Source organism: Chiloscyllium plagiosum, chromosome 30 (genome assembly GCF_004010195.1).
Source record: "Chiloscyllium plagiosum isolate BGI_BamShark_2017 chromosome 30, ASM401019v2, whole genome shotgun sequence".
Taxonomy (NCBI): domain Eukaryota; kingdom Metazoa; phylum Chordata; class Chondrichthyes; order Orectolobiformes; family Hemiscylliidae; genus Chiloscyllium; species Chiloscyllium plagiosum.
This window is the reverse complement of record NC_057739.1, coordinates 11,636,278-11,658,806: the sequence shown is the minus strand read 5'-3', so window position 1 is coordinate 11,658,806 and position 22,529 is coordinate 11,636,278. Positions and strand designations below refer to the sequence as shown.

At 40.5% G+C, this 22,529-nt stretch overlaps 1 protein-coding gene across 4 annotated transcripts in view; it reads right to left on the bottom strand.

The window, feature by feature from the left end:
• Positions 1 to 22,529, bottom strand: part of brinp1 (bone morphogenetic protein/retinoic acid inducible neural-specific 1) — a 371,924-nt gene that overhangs the window by 70,398 nt on the left and 278,997 nt on the right. For all 4 annotated transcript variants that reach the window (XM_043719925.1, XM_043719928.1, XM_043719927.1 and 1 more), the window contains exon 4: positions 21,543 to 21,712. In XM_043719925.1, the coding sequence (XP_043575860.1) occupies positions 21,543 to 21,712 (170 nt within the window). The remainder of the gene's footprint in view (positions 1 to 21,542; positions 21,713 to 22,529) is intronic.

The window sequence follows — 22,529 nt, the reverse complement described above, 5'->3', positions numbered from 1 at the left end:
ACTGGAGCTATAATTCAGCTTCCCATCCCTCTGCTGAATTAATTTAAGCCGTCCCGAAGAGCATTAGCAAATTCCCCCCTCCCCAAGATATTGGTACCCCTCTGGTTCAAGTGTGGACTATCCTGTTTGTAGAGGTCCCACCTACTCCAGAATGAGCCCCAATTATCCAGATATCTGAATCCCTCCCTCCTGCACCATCCCTGTAGCCACGTGTTCAACTGCTCTCTATCCTTATTCCTCGCCTGGCTAGCATGTGGCACGTGTAACAACTAGATATAACAATGCCGTTTATAGACCATGACTTGGGGCTGCTCCCACTCCCCCTTAAGAATCTCGAAAGATCATGGACCTGGCACCAAACGTGAGTCTCTCTCATTCCCACAGAATCTTATATCTGTCTCCCTAACTATGGGATCCCCAATGGGTAATGCTCTGTTCCTCTCCCCCCTTCCCTCTGAGCAACAGGGACAGATTCTGTGCCAGAGACCTGTACCCCATGGCTTCCCCCAGTAATTTGTCTCCCCCAACAGCATACTTGCTGTTGAGGGGGATGGCCACAGAGGATCCCTGCACTGTCTGCCGGTTCCCTTTCCGTCCCCTGACTGTAACCTTTTCCCTGTACCCGAGGTCTGACTTCCTCCCTGTAACTCCTCTCAATTACCCCCTCAGCCTTCCGAATGTTCTGATTCATTTAGCTCCAGATCCTTAATGCGGTTGCTGAGGAGCTGGAGGTGGTGGTGGAAAGAAGGAGGTTGAGGGGCAACCTGATTGAGGCCTACAAAATCATGAGAGGTATAGACAGGGTGGATAGCAAGAAACCTTTTCCCTGAATGGAGGACTCAATTACTAGGAGTCATGAGTTCAAAGTAAGAGGGGAAAAGTTTAGGGGAGATATGCGTGGAAAGTTCTTCACGCAGTGGGTGTCTGGAATGCATTGCCAGTGGAGGTGGTAGGGGTGGGAATGATAGCATCATTTAAGATGTTTCTAGACAGGTACATGAATGGGCAGGGAGCAGAGGGATACAGATTCTTATAAAATTGGCAGTAGGTTTAGGTAAAGGATCGGGACAGGCTTGGAGGCCGAAGGGCCTGTTCCTGCGCTATAATATTCTTTGTTCTTTGTTCTATAACCTTCTTCACTGTCCACTGTACCACCAATTTTGGTGTCATCTGCAAACTTACTAATTGTGCCTCCTATATTTTTATCCAAATCATTTTTATAATGACAAACAGAAGTGGACTCAGCACCAATCGTTGTGGAACTCCCCTGGTCACAAGTTTCCAGTCCGAAAAACAACCCTCCACTAACCCTCTTGTCTCCTATCATAAAGCTAATTTTGTATCCAACTGGCAAATGCACCCTGAATATCATATGGTCTAACTTTACTAACTAATTTACTATGCAGAATCTTGTCAAAGGCTTTACTGAAGCCCAAGTAAACAATGTCTACTGCTCTGTTCTCATCCAACGTTTTGGTTACTTCACTAAAAATCACAATCAAGTTTGTCAGTTATGATTTTCCTCATACAAAAGCATGCTGACTATCCCTAATCAATCGTTGCCTCTCCAAATTTATGTAAATCCTATCTTTCAGAATCACCTTCAACAACTTACCCATCACCGATGTCAGACTCACAGCTTTGAGGCTCCTCCTTACAGCTTTTCTTAAACAACATTAGCCACCCTCCAGCCCTCTGGTACTTCACCCATATTTATAGCTGGTACAAAAGTTTATGCTAGGGGCCAAGCAATTTCCTATTAAGATGCATGCCTCGAATCATGCATTGATATGACTAAAATAAAGACACTAACAAATTTGACTAAGTGCCAAATGACTCCAAACACAATGAAGCACACTGTGTGACTCAAATCAGCTGATGAGCAGTTCTGAATGTTATTATGATGTAACTACCAAGTACATATTTAACTATGAAAGAAAAAGATCATTATCCATCTTCAGTGTCAGGTTTTAGAAAGTGCTTTTTACACCTAGCAAACTGAACAAACACAAATGAATACCCCTGTGTGGTTAAATGTTTCAGCAGATATACTGTCAGTAAACCACAGCACATTGGAACTATATTCTGCAGGCATCTGATACCATAATTTGCACAGCAGAGACTAAATAGTGACGTCAGTAATGTGAAATAGTCAAATTCAGCAGACTTATCCAATTTAGAGCAAAATGAAGGAATTTCAATTACAGTTGAAGATAAATTTCAATTACAGCTGGTATTTGCTGTATAAATAATTAAAATACATTGGGCTGAGTATAAGTGGCAGGGGAGAGTTAATTGAATAATGAATCAAAGTACAGACAACAGCACTGACAGGAGTGCAAAATGTTAGAAGCGGGGTCAAGAGTACCTTTCGTCTCTTGAACCTGGATCCAAATCCAGAACCAACTGAACAGTTTTTCATTCTTACACAGTTTTAATTAAGCTATATGAAATTAAGATACACATCAGATCTCAGTTTCAATCTCAACTAAGTACTTGCTGAACATTTACTATGTGCACAAAACGCACTGATAGCCTGGTGTAAATTATCAGATGAAAGACTCTCAATCACATCCGAAATGCAAATGGTTGTGTGACCAAGTTAAATCACAATGCTATACTTGAGATGTTTTCCTGAAATTTGGATGAAAGCATGTTATATTTTTGTGAGAGATTTACTCCAGTTCTAATAATTCAAGCAACTAAAGCTATTTATCCATTACATCCATTACCACTGAATGTTCCCTACCTATTTTAAATTTCAGAGGGAAGTGCTGCATACATTTTTTTTTGAAAAAAATACGTATAAGGTTTCACATCTCATCTGCAATCAAAATTAATGTACACTGTGAAACATCTGAATAATTCAGGAAATCTCTACTTTTCACCTCCTCTTCTGTTTCCATACAGACATTTTCGGATTTGACACTGCTAGATGCTGCTGACACAAAGTGAAAAAGTCGTCACTTTCTTCGGTGATGATATTACCAATGTTGAAGTGCAGAAAATCCAGTTAAAATAAGCCCCAGCCTCCCACCTACATACAGAGTCAATGACAAGTTATGAACTCTTCAGAAAGGAACTTCAAGGACAAAATATTGTTGGACTTTTCAGACTATTGGTCAAGTTTACCATCCTACTTCTCAATGAAAAATCCATGAACTGACAGGTAAAGGTTATAAATATAATGCTTTTTTTGTTATACTTGCAGTTGTGTGTATCATATTAGTTTTAACATTTTTTAAGAACTTCGATTTTAAGCTAGTGATATATATGGTCATCTATTTGTGTGAGGGGTTTAATAAGTTAATAGTTCAGTCTTTAGAGAATCTTAATGTTAACTAGTAGTGAGTGCTGATGACTGAAGGCCTCCTGGAGTGTTAATGGAAGTTTATTTACATTGTAGGGTGTTATGACAGGAAAAGGGAAACACATTAAGCCATTGACTTAGCAGAAACTAGGATGAGAAATGTTGGTTTTTTGAAAATTTTCTGAATTCAGTTTGAAGGAGCCCTGACTGAAGTCAGATCAAACAGTTTTTCTGCCAAAAATGACTTTGATCAGAGCAGTTAAAGTTGCCTCAGTGTAAGGCGTCCAGTTGTGAACACTTCCAGATCAGGACTGTTGGGTTAGAAACACTTCCAGACCAGGAGTGGTCAAAACCGGAAAAGTCTTAGACTTTAGAGGTACAAGGATTCAAGATGTCATAGCTCACAGTAGAGGAACTAAAGGGAAAAATAATTCATTCAAATCTTAGGCAGGCAGCTCTGATCTCCAGCATCTGCAGCCCTCACTTTCTCTTGTAGGGTGTTATGACAGGAAAAGGGAAACACATTAAGCCAATGACTTAGCAGAAACTAGGATGAGAAATGTTGGTTTTTTTGAAAAGTTTCTGAATTCAGTTTGAAGGAGCCCTGACTGAAGTCAGATCGAACAGTTTCTCTGCCAAAAATGACTTTGTTCAGAGCAGTTAAAGTTGCCTCAGTGTATGGCGTCCAGTTGTGAACACTTCCAGATCAGGACTGTTGGGTTAGAAACACTTCCAGACCAGGAGTGGTCAAAACTGGAAAAGTCTTAGACTTTAGAGGTACAAGGATTCAAGATGTCATAGCTCACAGTCGAGGAACTAAAGGGAGAAATAATTCATTCAAATCTTAGGCAGGGAAGTAAGTAACTCTCCGGTTATTTAAGCAACTGTAAAGTGATGGCAACTGGGGGGTAGAAGGGGCTTCATTATTCTTTCTGTCTCCAAATATTTGAATCTATGTTACATTTAGATGTCTTGGCCTTTTTATTCATATTGTGCAATAAATCTCTGTTTTATCATTAGAAATAAATAATAACATTTCAGTGAAAGACCAGTATATTAAAATAAAAGAATAACAATGTATGATCTATCAAGTTAGATTTCATTCCAAGATCTGACTTGTCCAGTTTTTGTTTTTAATTCATTCATGGGATGTAGGCATCACTGGCTGGACTAACATTTATTACCCATTCATAATTGACCAGAGGGAAGTTAACAGTAAACCACTTTAGGTCTTAAGCTACATGTAGACCAGATCCGGTAAGGGTGGCAGATTTCCTTCCTTAAAGAACATTAGTGAACCAGATGAGTTTTTCCCAACAATCCGCACTGACTTCATGGTCATCATTAGACTCTTAATTCCAGCTTGTTACTGAATTCAAATCCCATCACCTGTCATGGTAGGATTCAAACCAAGGTTCCCAAATCATTACCTGTATCTCTGAATCAATAGTCTCGTGATAATACCACTAGATCCAACGCTAACCCATTGTCCAGTCATAATAATATCTGGGATCATAACTTTCACTTTGCACATACTTTAATAACACTGCTATCGGCAGAAACTCAGTATTGACTGCATCCCAAACTTGTGTTTCTTGAAGACTTAAGAAGTAGACATAGCCAATTTCAGATACTCTGTTTCCAAGAATAATTTAAGCTTCTTTTTTAATCAACTTCCATTATTGTGGGAAGAGCAAAACTCCCCCCAACTCATAAAAAAGAAACAGCAGTTTGTCACACTGAAAAACCAAAATCATGCTGAAATCTCTCCCAAAGTGTGACATGTGACCTTACATTAGGCATTAAGTAATGAAAGTTGCTACAGTCACAGTCAGCCATAATCTCGTCACCAAACCTGAGGTAAGCAGGCATGCTTGTGAAGATAGGGCCTTCATGGTGACTTGAGCTAGCAGGGGTATCAAATCTATATAACTGCCATCATTTTGTACCACAAACCAGTTGTCTAGCCAACTGAATGAACAGGATAAGAAATGTGAAGATTTCCAAAAAAAACACAGGCTACGTTTGACAAATACAAGTCAAGTATTGTCATTTGTCAAGTATCATTATCAGAACCAAATACTGTTAATGGAGTGTTGAAAGAAATTTTGACTCAAGGATATTGCAGCATTTCCTCTGTTTGTGATTCTCTTCCATCCACCAGTAATAATTAACAGGTATGGAAACAAATGTTGCCTTTATTATTTCAAAACAATTGCAGCTCACTTGGCTATCTTCCAATTTTATTTATTAGTCTTTTCTCCCCACCACATCACGAGGTTACCTTAATATTTTTGCAATTCATTATTGTCGGTTTCTCACATAATAAAACAATTTTATTATACGCTGGAGGCTATCCAAAAAGAAAGAAACATCAACCACAGCGCAGCAAAATTATGTTTCCCCTAAATGATTTGACTGTAATTATGTACTAGGCCCGACAAAGGAATAGAATCAGTGACAATGAAAATCCTTTTGTTCTTGCCCAAAACTGTGTCAACCCAAAGGCCTATTATATCAAAAAAGCTTTAAAATCTGTTATCTTTCTTCCTGCATTATGTCATCCCAGTTATTATTTACCTCAGACATGTTTATGTGGCACTGTTTCTCGCTCTCTATACTTTGTTTGTCTACGACATAATTCCTGAATCTCTTACGTGTAGTGCTAACACAGATGTCAATCCATTGAACATTTTCTGTTATGTTCTGAATTCTTAAAATACTTTTTTTGCACTCCAACTGATTTTTTCTGTTTGAAATTCAAAAGGATTTGTTTTATTTAATTGGTAATAAAGATTTTTCTTATTTGATTCTTTGCTGCTCTCTATTGTCATTTGTGATTAATTGTATGTCAACCCACATAAACATATCATAGTTGGTCAGGTTCTGTTGAGTCTGATATCTTGAAGTTTATTTATAGCACTGATCATTTACAAGGCTATAACTTCACAGATATACACATATTTTCTGGGTTCGGAGCTTACTAATGTCATTGCATATTATGTATACAAAAGCTGACTGACTATATTGACTTTATTACACAAAGACTCTGACCAAAGATGAGGCAGGTAACTTCATATCTGACCATTACATGTTGTGATATTATGTACCGGTCTTAAAGGTATAGTCCTTGTGTGGTCTAAAATCTGTGCCACAATGCAACACCCTCCATTTTTTAGGAAATCTGTCAATGTTTGGAACACTAGCATGGTGAGCTAAGTATGGTAGCAAACGATTGTCAGCACATGTGGAATTATGTTGCAGAAAACCTTAACCTGAAGGTGGATAGGGAGGAACATGAATCTTTATCTGTTGAATTCAAATTGCTTTTTCAAACCTCTTCAGGTTAAACTGTTGTGAAAGGTCTGAGACAACTGGTGGTGAACTGGGTAGCTGATTGAACTTCTCGAATCATACACCAACTTGGAATGAAAGCAATGCAACACGTAACAAGGTGGCTGGCAGACATGAGGACCTCAGCTGTGCAGGGCACAAGGGCATTGCAATAATATTGACCTGGGATATATATGCTTGTTGAATAACCCAGGATAATGAATGCCTCTCTGCTGATGGTATTCCCATGGCCTCCTACTGGTAATCTCAGAAGCTTCGTCAAGTCAGTTTCCTTCATGTGGTCATTCCTCATCAGAGTTCACCCATTGGCAAAAGTAAAATGTAATTCATCTTGGTTGCTTAATCAACAAAACACTAATCAGCTATCACCTGTGTAAAGCATTAGTGCTAATGAAAAGCCTTGTGGGATTAGTACATTCTGTGTTAAAATGGTCTTGGTCCTACTGGACTTCACCTTATACTGAATTATGCATAATCCATCGATTTATAATTGCCAATCAAATCATGAGTGGGTGGTCCTCCATTAGCTAAGGCTGAGCTCTCACTGATGATTCAGCTGAGCACCGATGGAAGTTAGAACTGATTCTGTCTGCTTTAGGATTGTATATCTGCTAAACAACCTCAATCATTCATTTGCATGCATATTAATTGCAGCACATACACGTGAACAAATTCAATTTAACAGTTTCTATCATTCTACGTTGTGTCACAGGGGAAACTGAGGCATGCTGAAATGTCTTAATGATATTATTACATGGAAGAAAATTAATTTCAAAGTATCCAACCTGTTTTCCAGACCATTCTTATCTGCAACTCACTGCGGAATTTATAACATTATCTTTGAACTCTCGGCAGTCATAAGACCATGAGAAATAGGAGTAAGCATAGGCTATTTGACACATGGAGTTTCCTTCAACAGACGATGGCTCATCTAAACATAGCCTTAATTCCACTTCACAGCCTGTCCCCATAACCCTGGACTGGTTTGTGGATCAGAATTTGTCTAACATAGTTTTGGACATAGTTAATGATCCAGCCTCCACTGCCCTTTGAGAAAAGAAAGGATTCCAAGGATTAATGACCCTCTGAGAGAAATTCCACCCTGCTAACTTGGGAGACCTCTTATTTGTAAACTTGTTCTCGGTTTCCCCAATGAGGAGAAAACTTTGTAATAAAATCTATTCTTTGGAATCCAACTGTCTTGTGTAAGTTTGCAATCTGTGAATATTGTAACATTCAAGGAAGTAGGTATTCCTATTGTTGCTACATTTGACGGTTTCAATGGTTGTTACATTCAATCCTGCCTAGGAACCTGGCAGGATTTGTTGCAATACTGTCTATAGGTCACTCAGAAACATTCAAATGTCACTGAGCAGTCAGATCTTGACATTTCGGCAAAGGGGTCCCAGAGTAAGGTACTTAGGAGCACGGAGAAGACACTTCACCCCCAAAAAGGTAATGTTGAAGCAGGGTCCATGCAGTGTGGGTGTGGTTGGCCAGGCCAGTATTTATTGCTCATTCTTAATTACACTGGAGAAAGTGATGGTGAGCTGCTGTTTGAACTGTTGGAGTCCTCGGGGTAGCAAGACACCCACAGTTCTGTTAGAAAGGGAATTCCAGGATTTTGACCTGGAACCTCTCGACAGTGAAAGAATGATGCAATTCCAAATAAAAACCAAAAAGATTCTGGATGCTGTAAATAAGAAACAAAAGGATGAATTGCTGGGAAAGTTCAGCAGGTCTGGTAGCTGGAGAGAAATCAGAGTTAACGTTTCAGGTTGAGTGACCCTTCCTCAGAACTGAGAATAGCCAGGAAAATGTTGGTTTATATGGAGAAGAGAGGAAGGGGGAGGGAGTAAGGAGTAAATGATAGGTGTGGATAGAGCCCAAAGAAAGAAAAGAACAGTTGGACAGACAAAGGAGTAGATAACGATCCGGCTAGGAGGATGAATAGCTATTAATGGAGATTGTTGGTGGCTAACAATGGGCTGTACGTTTGGCTGAACTGGTCCTCACCCTTAACAATTTCTTCTTTGAATCCTCCCACTTCTTCCAGACAAAGGGTTAGCCATGGGCACCCATATGGGCCCAAGCTATGCCTGTCTCTTTGTTGGCTACGTAGAATAGTCCATCTTAGGTAGTTACACTGGCACCACTCCCCACCTCTTCCTCAGTTACATTGATGACTGCATTGGCGCCACCTCGTGCTCCCATGTGGAGGTTGAGCAGTTCATCAACTTCACCAACACATTCCACCCTGACCTTAAATTCAACCTGGACCATCTCTGATACCTCCCTCCCCTTCCTGGACCTCTCATCTCCATCAATGGCAACCAACTCAACACTGATATTTTTTTACAAATCCACCAACTCCCACAGCTACCGGGATTATACCTCTTCCCACTCTACAACCTGCAAAAATGCTATCCCGAATTCCCAATTCCTCCGCCTCTGCCATATCTGCTCTCAGGAGGATCAGTTCCATGACAAACACACACCAGTTGACCTCCTTCTTTAAAGACTGAAATTTCCCCTCCCATGTAGTTGAAGATGCCCCCCAATGCAACTCATCCACGCCCCACACCTCTGCCCTCAAACCCCACCTCTCCGACCACAACAAGGACAGAACCCTCTTGATCCTTACCTACAACCCTATCAACCTCTGCATAAACTGCATCATCCACCGACATTTCTGCCACCTACAAACGGACCCCACCACCAGGGATATATTTCCCTCCCCACCTCTATCCGCTTTCCGCAAAGACCGTTCCATCTGTGGCTACCTGGTCAGGCCCATGCACCCCCACAACCCACCCTCCCCTCCTGGCATCTTCCCCTGCCACCGCAGGAATTGCAAAACCTGCACCCACACCTCCTCCCTCACCTCTATCCAAGACCCCAAAGAAGCCTTCCACACCCATCAAAGTTTCACCTGCACTTCCAAAAATATCATTTATTGTATCCGTTGCTCCCAATGCGGTCTCCTTTACATTGGGGAGACTAGATGCCTTCTCACAGGGTGCTTTAGGGAACATCTCTGGGACACCTGCACCAATCAACCTCACCGTCCTGTGGCCCAAACTTTCAACTCCTCCTCCCACTCTGCTGAGGACATGCAGGTCCTAGGCCTCCTCCACCGCCACTCCCTCACCACATGATGCCTGGAGGAAGAACGCCTCATCTTCCGCCTTAGAACACTTCAACTCCAGGGCATCAATGTGGAATTCACCAGTTTCCTCATTTCCTTTCACCCCACCTTACCTCAGTTCCAACCTTCCAGCTCAGCACCATCCCCATGACCTGGCCTACCTGCCAATCTCCCCTCCCACCTATCTGCTCCACCCTCCTCTCTAACCTATCACCTTCATCCCCACCTTCACCCACCTATTGCACTTTTAGATACCTTCTCCCCAGCCCCACCCCCTCGCATTTATCTCTCCCCCCTCCCCCCCACCCCGAGGCTCCAAGCCTCATTCCTGATGAAGGGCTCCTACCCGAAACATCGATTTTCCTGCTCCTTGGATGCTGCCTGACCTCCTGTGCTTTTCCAGCACCATGCTAATCTTGTCTATGTGATAACAAGGCCAGGTGTGTGGGAGGTTGGACTAAGGACATGAGAGAGCTCCAAGCCCTTCAGTTATTGAACTCTATATTGAGTCTAGAAGGCTTCAGGGTCCTCAAGTGGAAAACAAGGTGCTGTTCTTCCAGCTTACATTGAGCTTCACTGGAGCACTGCAGTAAGCAATAAGTAGCCTGTGATGCAGAAATTCCTAACAAGGAGAAAAGAAGACACAGGAAGATCTGAAGATAAGATCCTACAGCTGCCTAGTTTTGAGATAAGACGTGTTGTTTGTAAATCTTAATTGGCAGGTTGATTGGACTAGTATGATAGAAAGGAAGGTAAAAGATAGGTTAGAGTAAGGGCTTGTACATAGTTGTTAGCTAATCATTCCGTTATACTTTAAGAAATAAAGTTGTTATATCAAATAAGTGCTTAATGTATGTTGGTGACTGGGTACGGGGGAATTCAGAATCGATATGGCTTGCTATTGAAGCCTCACAGTCGAAATGTCCTCTCATTAACTTATTATTTATCGACAAGATGAAATCCTTGACCCAGCAATGCAATAGTCCAATTATCTTGAACACGGTGAGAGCTTGAAGGATATTGAGGCAAGATGAGGGCAATTGGTTTAAGACTTTGCCATTTACCTGTTGGTAGGAGCCCAAGGATTTGAACCTGGGGCAATGGACTCCAGCTTTAAGACATGGGAGAACAAAGGAATTCTATGTTTGGGAGATTTGTTCGAGGGAGAGGTCGTGATGTCATTCAGTCAGTTAAGTCAGAAATATGGATTATCCAATAAGGACTTTTTCCGGTACTTCCAGGTAAGGGATTACATACAGAGGAAGACCAGACTCCTGGCCCAATGTTATAAATCAGATGTGGAGAAAAGGGTACTTCGGTTTACGGGGACTCTTTCACTTAGTACTTTATATCATTTACAGAAAGGCCGTGCTCTGGGGGATATGGAAGGACTCTGTAAGACGTGGAACCAAGAGTTAGGACAGGATAGTTCATTGCAGATATGGGAAGATATCTGGGGGAATGTAAGGAAAATTTCAGTATGTAACAGAGCACAGGATAGGCAATTGAACATCTTACACAGGGCTCATATGGCATCAGAGAGGCTAGCTAAGTTTAAGAGAGGAGTGTCACCAGAATGTCCCAAATGTAAAATTAATATAGGCACTCCCACACATTGTTATTGATCATGTTGCAAGATCCAAAGATATTAGAATGCCATAGTAAGGGAGTTAAAGGACATTCTGGGGGACTGAAATTAACATGGATCCAGTAATTCTTCTTTTGGGGCTGCCAAACTTATCCTGTCTGGGGGAACATGGGATGAGACTGTGTAATATCCTTGCCCATTGCCAGAGAAAGAACGTTTTACTAAATTGGACGTCAGAAAAACCACCAAGTCTATGGGGTGGCGTAATGGAGCATGGACCCCAAGATTACCTCACAAATATGGTGCAGCACAAAATCCAACAGTTTTACAGGACGTGGCGGCCCTTTTTAAATTATATGGAAACGGACTTGTCGACAATATTAGGCAGACCCGTGGTATAGCCATGAGAACCTTTATGGGCGCCAGTGGGGCCCCAGGAGGAGGAGACTGGAAGGAAAAGAATATGGGTACTGTAGGGGGTACTCCCAGGGATGGGAACCTCAGTGGAGGTGTGATGAGTAAGACAGAATAAAGTAGTAAGACATTATCTAATTTAAGTAACTTGAATGTAATTTAAGCTAGTATTTATTAAATATGCTTGTAGCTTAGTTTTAGTTAAGTAGATAGGTTTGTTTTGGTAGAATAGTAGATTGTTTAGTGACAATGGTACTATGTTACGGCCTTATTCTTTGTACTTTTTTTCTGTTATGATGTTTTTTTATATATAAATGCTTTGTAAAAGATTTTAAAAAGCTTTTCAATAAAAATATTTATAAAAGTAAAAGAAATAAAATTGTTAATTTTTATTTTAAATCACTCTCGGCCACTCGGATTTTCACAGATTACTGCACAGGATAAATCTTTTCTGTGTTGCTGGTTTTAAATTAAGCAGGAGGGTTTACCCCATGTCATAGCAGTTTGGGCGTTTGGGTCTGTGATTTGAACTGGTTTAGACAGTTTTGAATAGACTTGGTGGTACGAAAAATTCCAGCAGATTTAAACACTTGCAGATTAGTGTCCTAGATTAGATTACTTACAATGTGGAAACAGGCCCTTCGGCCCAACAAGTCCACACCGACCCGCCGAAGCGCAACCCACCCAGACCCATTCCCCTACATTTACCCCTTCACCTAGCACTATGTGCAATTTAGCATGGCCAATTCACCTAACCTTCACATCTTTGGACTGAGGGAGGAAACCGGAGCACCCGGAGTAAACCCACGCAGACACAGGGAGAATATGCAAGCTCCACACAGACAGTTGCCTGAGGCGGGAATTGAACACAGGTCTCTGGCACTGTGAGGTAGCAATGCTAACCACTGTGCCAATGTGCCGATTTTTAAATAAAGTGTAGGTGAGACAATTTGTTTAATTTTGGTGACTTGTGGTTGATGAAATTAAATGTGAGAGAAATGGCTCTTAAAATTGTAAAAGAGGTTCTGGGATTTGAAGACAATTCTCAAATTTGCCAAGAAAGCGTAGAAGGAAAGAAATTTTAGAATTAGCAAAGAAGTTAGATTTGGGTTTAACCAAGGACAAAAGTAAAGCTGAAATTGTAAGGGAGTTATTCAAACACTTAGGTGTGTCAGAGAAACAGACAAGTGCAGTCGAGGTAGAAAAAATTAAATTACAATTGAGGAAAATGGAGTTATAAGATCAACAAAGAGGGAGAGAGGAAAGAGAGAGGGAAAGAGATTGGAATTGTTTTTTCTGGATATAATTTAAACTGAGTAGCCAAATTGAATTTGTTTTTGACTCCAGGCAATGAACTAATTGAGTTGTTCGACCCTGTGTTACATACATTGTTGCCTTATTGAGAACATTTGGTACTGTGCCCGGCAGTTCCACCGCTTTTAACTCTCTTAAAGGTATGTCCACATCTTTATAGCACAAGAAAATCGCACAACAGCTGTGCCATTTAAACTATTGGAGTCAGAATCATGTTATAGCCAATACAGGTAAGGAAAGTTCATACTTTACAAATAACCATCTAAATTCTTCAATTGTGTTCCAGCCAATTCATGATGAAGAAACACGTTTCACAACAGAACTGAATGTACTACTCAATCCTAAAAACCCATGGCCAGCACTAGTTAGCTAAAGGAAACCTGGAATTGTTCCTGTGAGTAGGTGCTGGTTGCAGTTTCTAGAGTCCAGGGAAGCACAATCCCAGGAAAGCAGATTGAACAGTCAGGAGGAGAGTAGTTGTTAAGTCTGTCAACAGTGGAAAGGATCTTGAGTGAATTCTAAAGCGTGGTCATTGAAAGTACAATTGGAATCCTGGTAGAGGAGATAATATTTGAATGGGATTTGGAGACTCAAAATATCATTAAAATGTAGGGTGGTTGCTGAAATATCCAGGGATCTGTTTTGACTGTACTTGCTATTTGAAGTGTTCTGCAAGGTGTTTAATCACTGTTTGCCTGTCAGCTATATTTGTCTTATGATAATTCTGAATGTGTGGGTATGGGATATATACATGCTGCATTTCATTTTGTTATTCTAACTTCATTCAAAATTGTCAAATCTTGAACATTTGTTCACTTACCAAGTATTTTGGATCTCCAACCTGCTCTGTTTCAAATGAAAATATTGAATAGTCCTTAGTCCACACTGTAATATTAATTTAATCTTCTGGTCTGCAACCAAAATAGCACCACACTGCATCTACTCTGCCATCTCCTACAGGATCTGAGATACAGCAAACTTTGTTTTAACCAGCACCTCATGAACCAGCACTCTCAATAAACCAGCAAAAATTATATACCTTGAATACCACTAAGTTTACTGTATAATTCTGTCCATTATTATAGCTTTTTTATTTATTTACCTCAATATAAATATACTTCCGAATGTAGGTTTGCTCACTGAGCTGGAAGCAAACCTGCATCCAGAACCTCAACCTGAGCTACAAATCTTCTCAAAACTCGCTAATAAACATATTTATTGTTCAACTGAATCGTCACGCAAAACATCAATAGTTGATTCAATTTTGAGTCAATTTCTCTTCAAATATCACGATCTTCGCAATGCAGAATAATCAGTTGAGGGTGTGAGTGAGGAGGCTCTCTGCCAAGAAGTTGTAATTAAGGCAAAATTGTTTAAATTATTTAGGCTGCAAAGAAAGTATAATAGTGATGTGTAGACCTGTGCCCCACCCCCTGTATAACATTTCTATTACTTAGTGTGCGTACTTAGAATGATTATATGGAATATTTGATGAACCGATTCACTCCCAGTCCCAGGTGCTGGCTCATAAAAAGTTTGGTGTATTTCATTAACATAATCTCTCATTCTTGTAGACTTCAATTAGTAGAGCACCACCATACTCAACCCATTAAAATGACCAGAGGGAATGAAAAGAAATTGTAACTTTTGTTTTGTAGTAAGCCTACATTCACTTCTACATTTTCCCATTGAATTTTAAAGGATGGGAAAATTGATGAACTCTTAATCATATAATCATATGACTGGAATCAGCTGGAACTCTCTGGAATTTTCTGCAAGCCAAAGCCACTCACAAAACCAAACTGACCTTGCCCAATTTTTAAAATATACCGCTACTCCCAAGATTGTTCCCAATGTCTTCAAGGAGAAGTCTCTTCCTCTTGCATAACATCATGTCAGCCTTTACACTCAACTCATACAGTAAACATCTCATGCAGTTAAAGTCAGCATCTGTTTCCAGTGCCCCCATTGGTGTAGTGCTAATGAGGTGGCAGCCTGAACTGTTGAACCAGATCTCTGGAATAGGGAATTGAACCCACAACCTTTGACCTAGAGGCATTTGTACTAAACCTGAGTCAAGCCTAATGCAAGGCACTAATCCTAGAGTTAAGAAACAGGTCAAAAACACCAGCCTTGAATTCACTCAAATGTTTTCTCTTGCCTGTTTTTTAAAACTTCCTTTACTCCCTCAGAGATGTTGGTGTTTTTTTTAGCATCCCCTTTGAGTGCGTGAGCAGATCAGGCTTGGTTGGGCATGGGTGGTTATGTGAATGCGGGTGCCATAGCGGGTGTGTCTTTACCATGCCTTGGTATTTTACCAGCAATGGAAAAGACACAGGGTGCACACAGGCCATGTGGTGAGCAGTTTTAGATTAGATTCCCTACAGTATGGAAACAGGCCCTTCGGCCCAACAAGTCCACACCAATCCTCTGAAGAGTAACCCATCCAGACCCATTCCCCTACCCTATATTTACCCCTGACTAATGCACATAACACAATGGGCAATTTAGCATGGCCAATTCACCTGACCTGCACATCTTTAGATTGTGGGAGGAAACTGGAGCACCCGGAGGAAACTCACACAGACACAGGTTGAATGTGCATACTCCACACAGACAGTGGCCTGAGGCAGGAATCGAACCTGGGTCCCTGGTGCTGTGAGGCACCAGTGCTCAGCATTGAGCCACTGTGTCACACCCTTCTTCTACAACCTGATGACAGTTGTGGGTAAAGGTTTTTTTCAGGTTGGTGAGCTCTCTTTTACCACCATCCCCAATCTAGTCTTCTATTGTTTCTCCCCTGGGGCTGCCACAGTGGATGTGATGAAATACCTCACTCACCTTTAAATCTCACTCTCTTGACTCCTCAGCCTGCTGCGTGGCTTTCCTCTCATTAGTTAGAGGCAATAATTTTACTTTAATTCACAGACTCTTTCCCCTTGAATGTGTGAGTTTTTACAATTCAAAGATTCAGATGTATGGGAGTTTATCTTTTGGATTGTCAGATTACTATATTTGAGTATTACAGCTTTAAATGTAAGGTAGATGAAAGGAATTATGGAACCTATGATAGAGTGTGCCTGGCAATAAACCTGGGTGCTTCATTATTAGAGATTAAAAGAGACTTACAATACTTTATTGAGAGGAATGAGCAAACTTTTTATGCTTAGAGACAATGGCACCAGTTACTGAGTATATCATGAACGCATTCCACGTCTTGGAAATTCCCACAAAATAGTTACAGCTATTAAATTGTAAACATTGGTGGTGTAAAATGTTCCTTTACTTTCAAGATTAAGTTCTGATGTAATTAAATAATTTAGATTCCCTACAGTATGGAAACAGGCCCTTCGGCTCAACAAGTCCACACCGACCCTCCGAAGAGTAACCCACCCAGACCCATTTCCCTCTGACTAATGCACCTAACATTATGGGCAATTTAGCATGGCCAATTCACCTAAGCTGCAAATCTTTGGACTGTGGGAGGAAACTGGAGCACCCAGAGGAAACCCACACAGACCACGAGGAGCATGTGCAAACTCCACACAGACAGTCGCCCAAGGCTAAAATTGAACCTGGATCCCTGGGACTATGAGGCAGCAGTGCTAACCACCGAGCCATTGTGCCGCCCTAATTAAATTAATTAAATTCTAATTGGCATTTCCCCTTGGATAGAAAATTAACATTAACAAAGGGGAGAGGGTGGATGAAACCACTTAAAATTCAGGAGACAGGCTTCCCATGCAAAGCAGACAGACAGTAGCAACAATTTTATGTCATGTGGTTGTAGAAATCCTCCATACTCCCCCAACAGGAATTATGCCTTACCTGTCACGTGGTGACCTGAACTACACATAAAATTCTAGCTGTTGCCTACCAGTTTCTTATATGGTTCTACTATTACCAAGAGGTCAAACTGATCAGGCCTGCACTTTAAGCAGAGAAAGTCCGATCTGATCCTTTACCACTTCGAACACAGAAGACAGCTCACACTCAGATTGTAAAGTGAGTTTGTAAGGTGCTAAAAGCGGCTGGAAGATTCACCCAGCCCAGAGATGGAGGAAGGCATCAGCAGTGTAAACTTTACAGTGAAAGCCAGTTCTAGGACTGGGGGTGACCTGGCTGAGGGAGTAAAAAGAAAGCAACCCATTGGAAGGTGGGACGAAACTGAGCTTTGTCAAAAAACACAAACATTGAGTGATAGTTGATAGTGAAGAGAATGTTATCAAAGATGTGGTTGAGTGGTTGAAAATATAGCAAACCCAGAGAAATGCTGGGTTACGCATTTGGATAGGGAAAACAAAAGCAAAGGAATACACAATAAAAGGAGGATGCTGAGAGGGGCAGAGGAAGTGAAAGATTCTAAACTGCAGGTGGCAGGAACAGATAGGTATGGTAGCAAGGAAGGTACATGGAATGTTTCCTATTGGATGAGCTATTGAATACAAGAGCAGGGATGTGATAATAGAACCCAATAAGACACTGGTTAGGAAACAGCTAGAGTTTTATGTATAGCTCTGGTCACCACATTACAGGTATGGTATTATTCCTGTCGAGGGAGTACAGAAGAGATTTACAAGGATGTCCTCAGACCTTGAAAACTGCAGCTTAGTGGAAAAATTGGATAAGCTACTTTCATTTTCTTTACTACAGGGGAGATTAAGGGAGTAAATTAATTGAGATGCACAAAGTAGTTGAGGGATTTGGATAGAGCGGACAGGGAAGACCTGTTTCCTCTACCAGAGATGTCAATTGCCAGGGAATTACAGATACAAGGTGATCGCCAGAAGGATTAAAGTGGATAGGAGGAAAAACCCTTCACCCAGAGAGTCCTAGAAGCCTGGAATCCACTCTCCATTTGGTAGCTCATGTAAAAGGATTATACCTGAAGCACTGGATCTGCATTGTTGTTGAGCAGGCACTGTGTGGGATTAAAATGGGCAATTAGTTTATTCAGCTGGTATGAAAATGTGTTGCTGGAAAAGCACAGCAGGTCAGGCAGCATCCAGGGAACAGGAGAATCAACGTTTCGGGCATAAGCCCTATTCGGCTGGTATGGCATGATGGGCTGAAAGGTTCCTTTCTATGCTATAACCTTTCTGTGTTCTAGGCTTTTATAAGAACCATTTTCTTTGGGAGTATGACAAGCCACAAAGAATAACTTGCTTCTATGGTTTAAAGTACAAGCTGTCTATGACATTTAGTGAATAGTATTTTTAGTCATTTGTTATAGTCAAAGTTTTTCTTAAGTATGCAAATCTTAACATGTCATTCTTTCAAATAATAACTGAAAGTTCAAATTTCTCTTTAAAACTTGTCAGTCTCTAAGGAGATTGTAACAAAATAAATAGAAAAAGGTTTGTTTCTTGTCCTGATCATTGCATTCAGAGTTTCCATCTTGAAGACAGAACCTCACATGGAACATTATATGAACTGAACATGGAGGGGAAGGAAAGCTATGGCTACTGCTCATCTGTTCAATTAATGTGTGAACTATTAATGATTCTCACAATGTCAATGGTTCTTTCTTGTAAAGAAATAAAATACAGTCATGTCCAGAAGGTTATACTGCTCGTGCATTTGCAAATGAACACAGAGTCGCAAATCATCACAACAATGTCACATTCTCATCAATTTTATCATCAGCAATTTTACTTGTATAGCAATGATTTGTACTACACCCCAATCTTACTTGTATAGCAATGATTTGTACTACACCCAAAATTCCCTCAAACATCACTGATAGAAATGCATTGAAAATGTCTGTGAAATCACACCACCTCCACCAAAATACAACACACAATTACTGCTCATTGTCTACACACTGTCAAGCTTTTAAGTCAACTATTTACTCAACACTTAAGCTTTTAACATGTCAGACACATTGATGTATCGAGATAGAGGAGCTGTTCAGTTACAGATCTCTCGTTTCTCACTTTCATTCTCAAAGTGACTTTGTTCTTACATATCTGGCAGTAATTCTTTAAAAGGCTGTAATTCCGCCCAAGTAATCTGTCATGAATTACAGAGGAAATCCTTCAAGTTCAGCTTCTTGCAATTAGATGTGACTGTTGATGGTCAAGACATTGTACAGATTTGTATCTGACAACAATCCTAACAGAATCTTTGAAAATAAGCATCTTACTCACGTCACTATAATGTGACAGCGAGCTGTGAAGTTACCTCTTGAAATCCCTGTCTCTTCTCTCTCTACTTCTTCAAGGCTCTTAAAGTCTAGTTCTCTGATCAGCTTTCGTTCAACACTTCCAATTCTTTCGCTTGGTGTCAATGTTAGTCTATCCTCTTGCAAAATGCCTCTTTACTGTGCTATATTTTGTGTATAAATTCTAGTACTCTGGAGCCTACACTATGAAAAGAAATCTCCTTGGCGATGAAACACTTTGGAGACCCTAAGGTTATGAGTGGCATGATCTAAGTGCAACATTTTCTTATTAGTTTTCACTCCTCAAAGAATTAGAAACTTTATAAAGGGAGAAAGAAATTCATTTTGTTTTGCATATCTTTTATCTGCCACACCAAATATATCACTGCTTCACTTCAGCTATCTCAGGCAGACATTATTACTCATATAGCACTGTGTACACTTCCTTCACTGAACAGCAATCAACCTTTGGCTGAACCTAAAATTTCTTTACTGCAAGTAATATCTGGACTAAAATTCTTCAACTTGATCCAGTCAGGCACCAGACTTGGGAATTATAGATATGTATGGCTGAAACTGTATTCCACCACACACAAAAAAAGCAAAATTAAAAACTATTCAGATCCAAGTATAATTTGGCAAAACAGACTGAAGTTTTCAGTCATTCAGGCCATATCATTCAGTACGAAAAGCATTTATGCTTGCACTGAAAAGTCTTCAGCTTCATTCACTCAAAACATCAACAAAACTGACATAAACTGTCCTTCTCTGATTGTTAAATGGATGAGAACTCTAAGAACCATACATGTTTCCCTGCACATCCTGAAATGTTTTAAAGGTTAAAACCAATGTTTATCCTTCTTTATAATAATCAACAAGCTGAGCTCCAAGGGTTTTATTCAGAGAGGTGTGGATTCTGCAGCACTGTTGTACAATTCAGCTGTTAACCTGGCCTGACCTTTTAAGGTTACAATTCAAATACACCATTGTGGCTACTCACAAAATGACAAATGCTTGTAAATTGCTTGGGGTGTTACCTGGTGATTAAATTATGAATGCACTTCAGTCTTCGGGACAATTGACATCAGTTAACACACTGTGATATGCTGTGCAGCCTATAGCGTGGAAACAATGCACACCACATATAAGGCTTTATATATCATGAATGTGTTGAGTGAACTCTTGATTGAAATAGTGTTTCTCAGGCTCACAGATCTGCAACATTCTCTCTTGTTCTCCATTTCCTATTCCATTTTGTGCTATCTTAATTCCATCTAAGGCTGCCCAACTGGTGATAGAGAGCAGTCTGAATTCTCAACTACATTGGGGCATCATGGTAACATCATTGTACTGATAATTCAGAGTCCTGAGTTAATGCCCGAGGGACAGGAGTTTGCAATGCCACCATAGCAGCTGGTGGACTTTAAATTCAATGCATAAAATCTGGCAGTCATGATTGTTGGACTGGGGAGTACAAAGTTAAAAATCACACAACACAGGTTATAGACCAACAGGTTTAACTGGAAGCACTAGCTTTCGAAGCGACGCTTCTTCATCACCTGGTGACAACCACCTGATGAAGGAGCAGTGTTCTGAAAACTAGTGCTTCCAATTAAACCTATTGGACTATAACTTGGTGTTGTATGATTTTTAACATAAAATCTGGAATTGAGAACTAAACTCAGCAATGATGCCACAAATCTACCAGCAATTGCCTTAAAAAAAATCTTGTCCTTAGCGGCAAGAAGTCTTACCGAACCTGGCCCCACACAGGGTCCACATAATGTGTTTGATTCTTAACTACCCTCTGAAATGCCCTGGGATGTCACTCAATTCAAGGGATGGACAACAAATACTGACCTTCTCAACAGTAACCACATCCTGTGAGATAATAAATTAAAAAGAAGATGCATTTGGAATTGTTGTAAAACCACCTGATGTAAATTCACAAAGAGATTGCTGGCTTAAAAGAGTATCATGATAGCAAACCCAACAAGCCAAATCTGACTGGTAATCCTGATACCACACAAATTCCCTTTGGGTGAAACTGCAAAATGGCTACTGTCACATTGACTAATCTTAAGTTCCCTATCCAATAGGATTCTCATATAGTAAAGCAACTATTGTATTATCATTGTATTGGTGCTGCTGCCAATAATGATCTTTCTAGCTCTGAGACTCAATGAATAATCACTACCAGACTCATTCCATAGATTCTTTTTTCCTCTTGTAAAGCATGGAAGCCAAGTACCTTGATAGCTCCAGTCGAGATTTGTATTTCATGAAGTCGTCGCATGGTTCCATCACGATCAATGAAATAGGATGAGGCAAGTTGATGGAGGGCCTCCACACTCTGACTGGCATTTGCTGACTTTTTATCTAACTTGCTTTTGTCCATGTACATGGTAAGTGCTTCTTCACCTGTGGGGAAAAGAACAACGGAGACTTTCAGTTACTAAACACAGGAATGGAAGAACAAGAGCCAGTGATTACACACAATGTAATCTTGGTATGCAAGACATGAACGATGCTGGGAATTTACACACCAAATGGCCTGTTTCTGTGGCTTAATGCACTATAATCCTGACATAATTTTGTGAATGTACTGGAGACCAGCCTGGTCAATGGGCTGGTCGGCAGGTTTATAATAGAGTGATGCCAACAATGTGGGTTAAATTCCTGCATTAGCTGAGGTCACTATGAACGACTCTCCCTCTCAACCTTTCACCTTGCCTGAGGTGTGGTGATTATTTCTTTTTCAATTTTAGCAACAATGTTTAAACCGCTTCACAAGAGAACCTATTATTAAACATTTGATGATGTTAAAGATACTCTCAAGATTTAGTCATTTTTTTCAAAATTTAAAGGTCAAGTGAAAACGTCACACTGCATAGTTTAAATAGTGATAATTATAACGTCCTTCACATATTGCTTACAAACTGGGGTTTATCAAATTACTTTTGTTAATGACTTGATAATTTAAAAAGAAAAAACATCCATGTTTAAGTTCATAACAAAAATTGAAATAGCTGTCTGCCATTTCATCGTGGGCGGCACGTTGGTACAGTGGTTAGCACTGCTGCCTCACAGCGCCAGAGATCCGGGTTCAATTCCTGACTCAGGCGACTGACTGTGTGGAGTTTGCACATTCTCCCCGTGTCTGTGTGGGTTTCCTCCGGGTGCTCCGGTTTCCTCCCACAGTCCAAAGATGTGCAGGTCAGGTGAATTGGCCATGCTA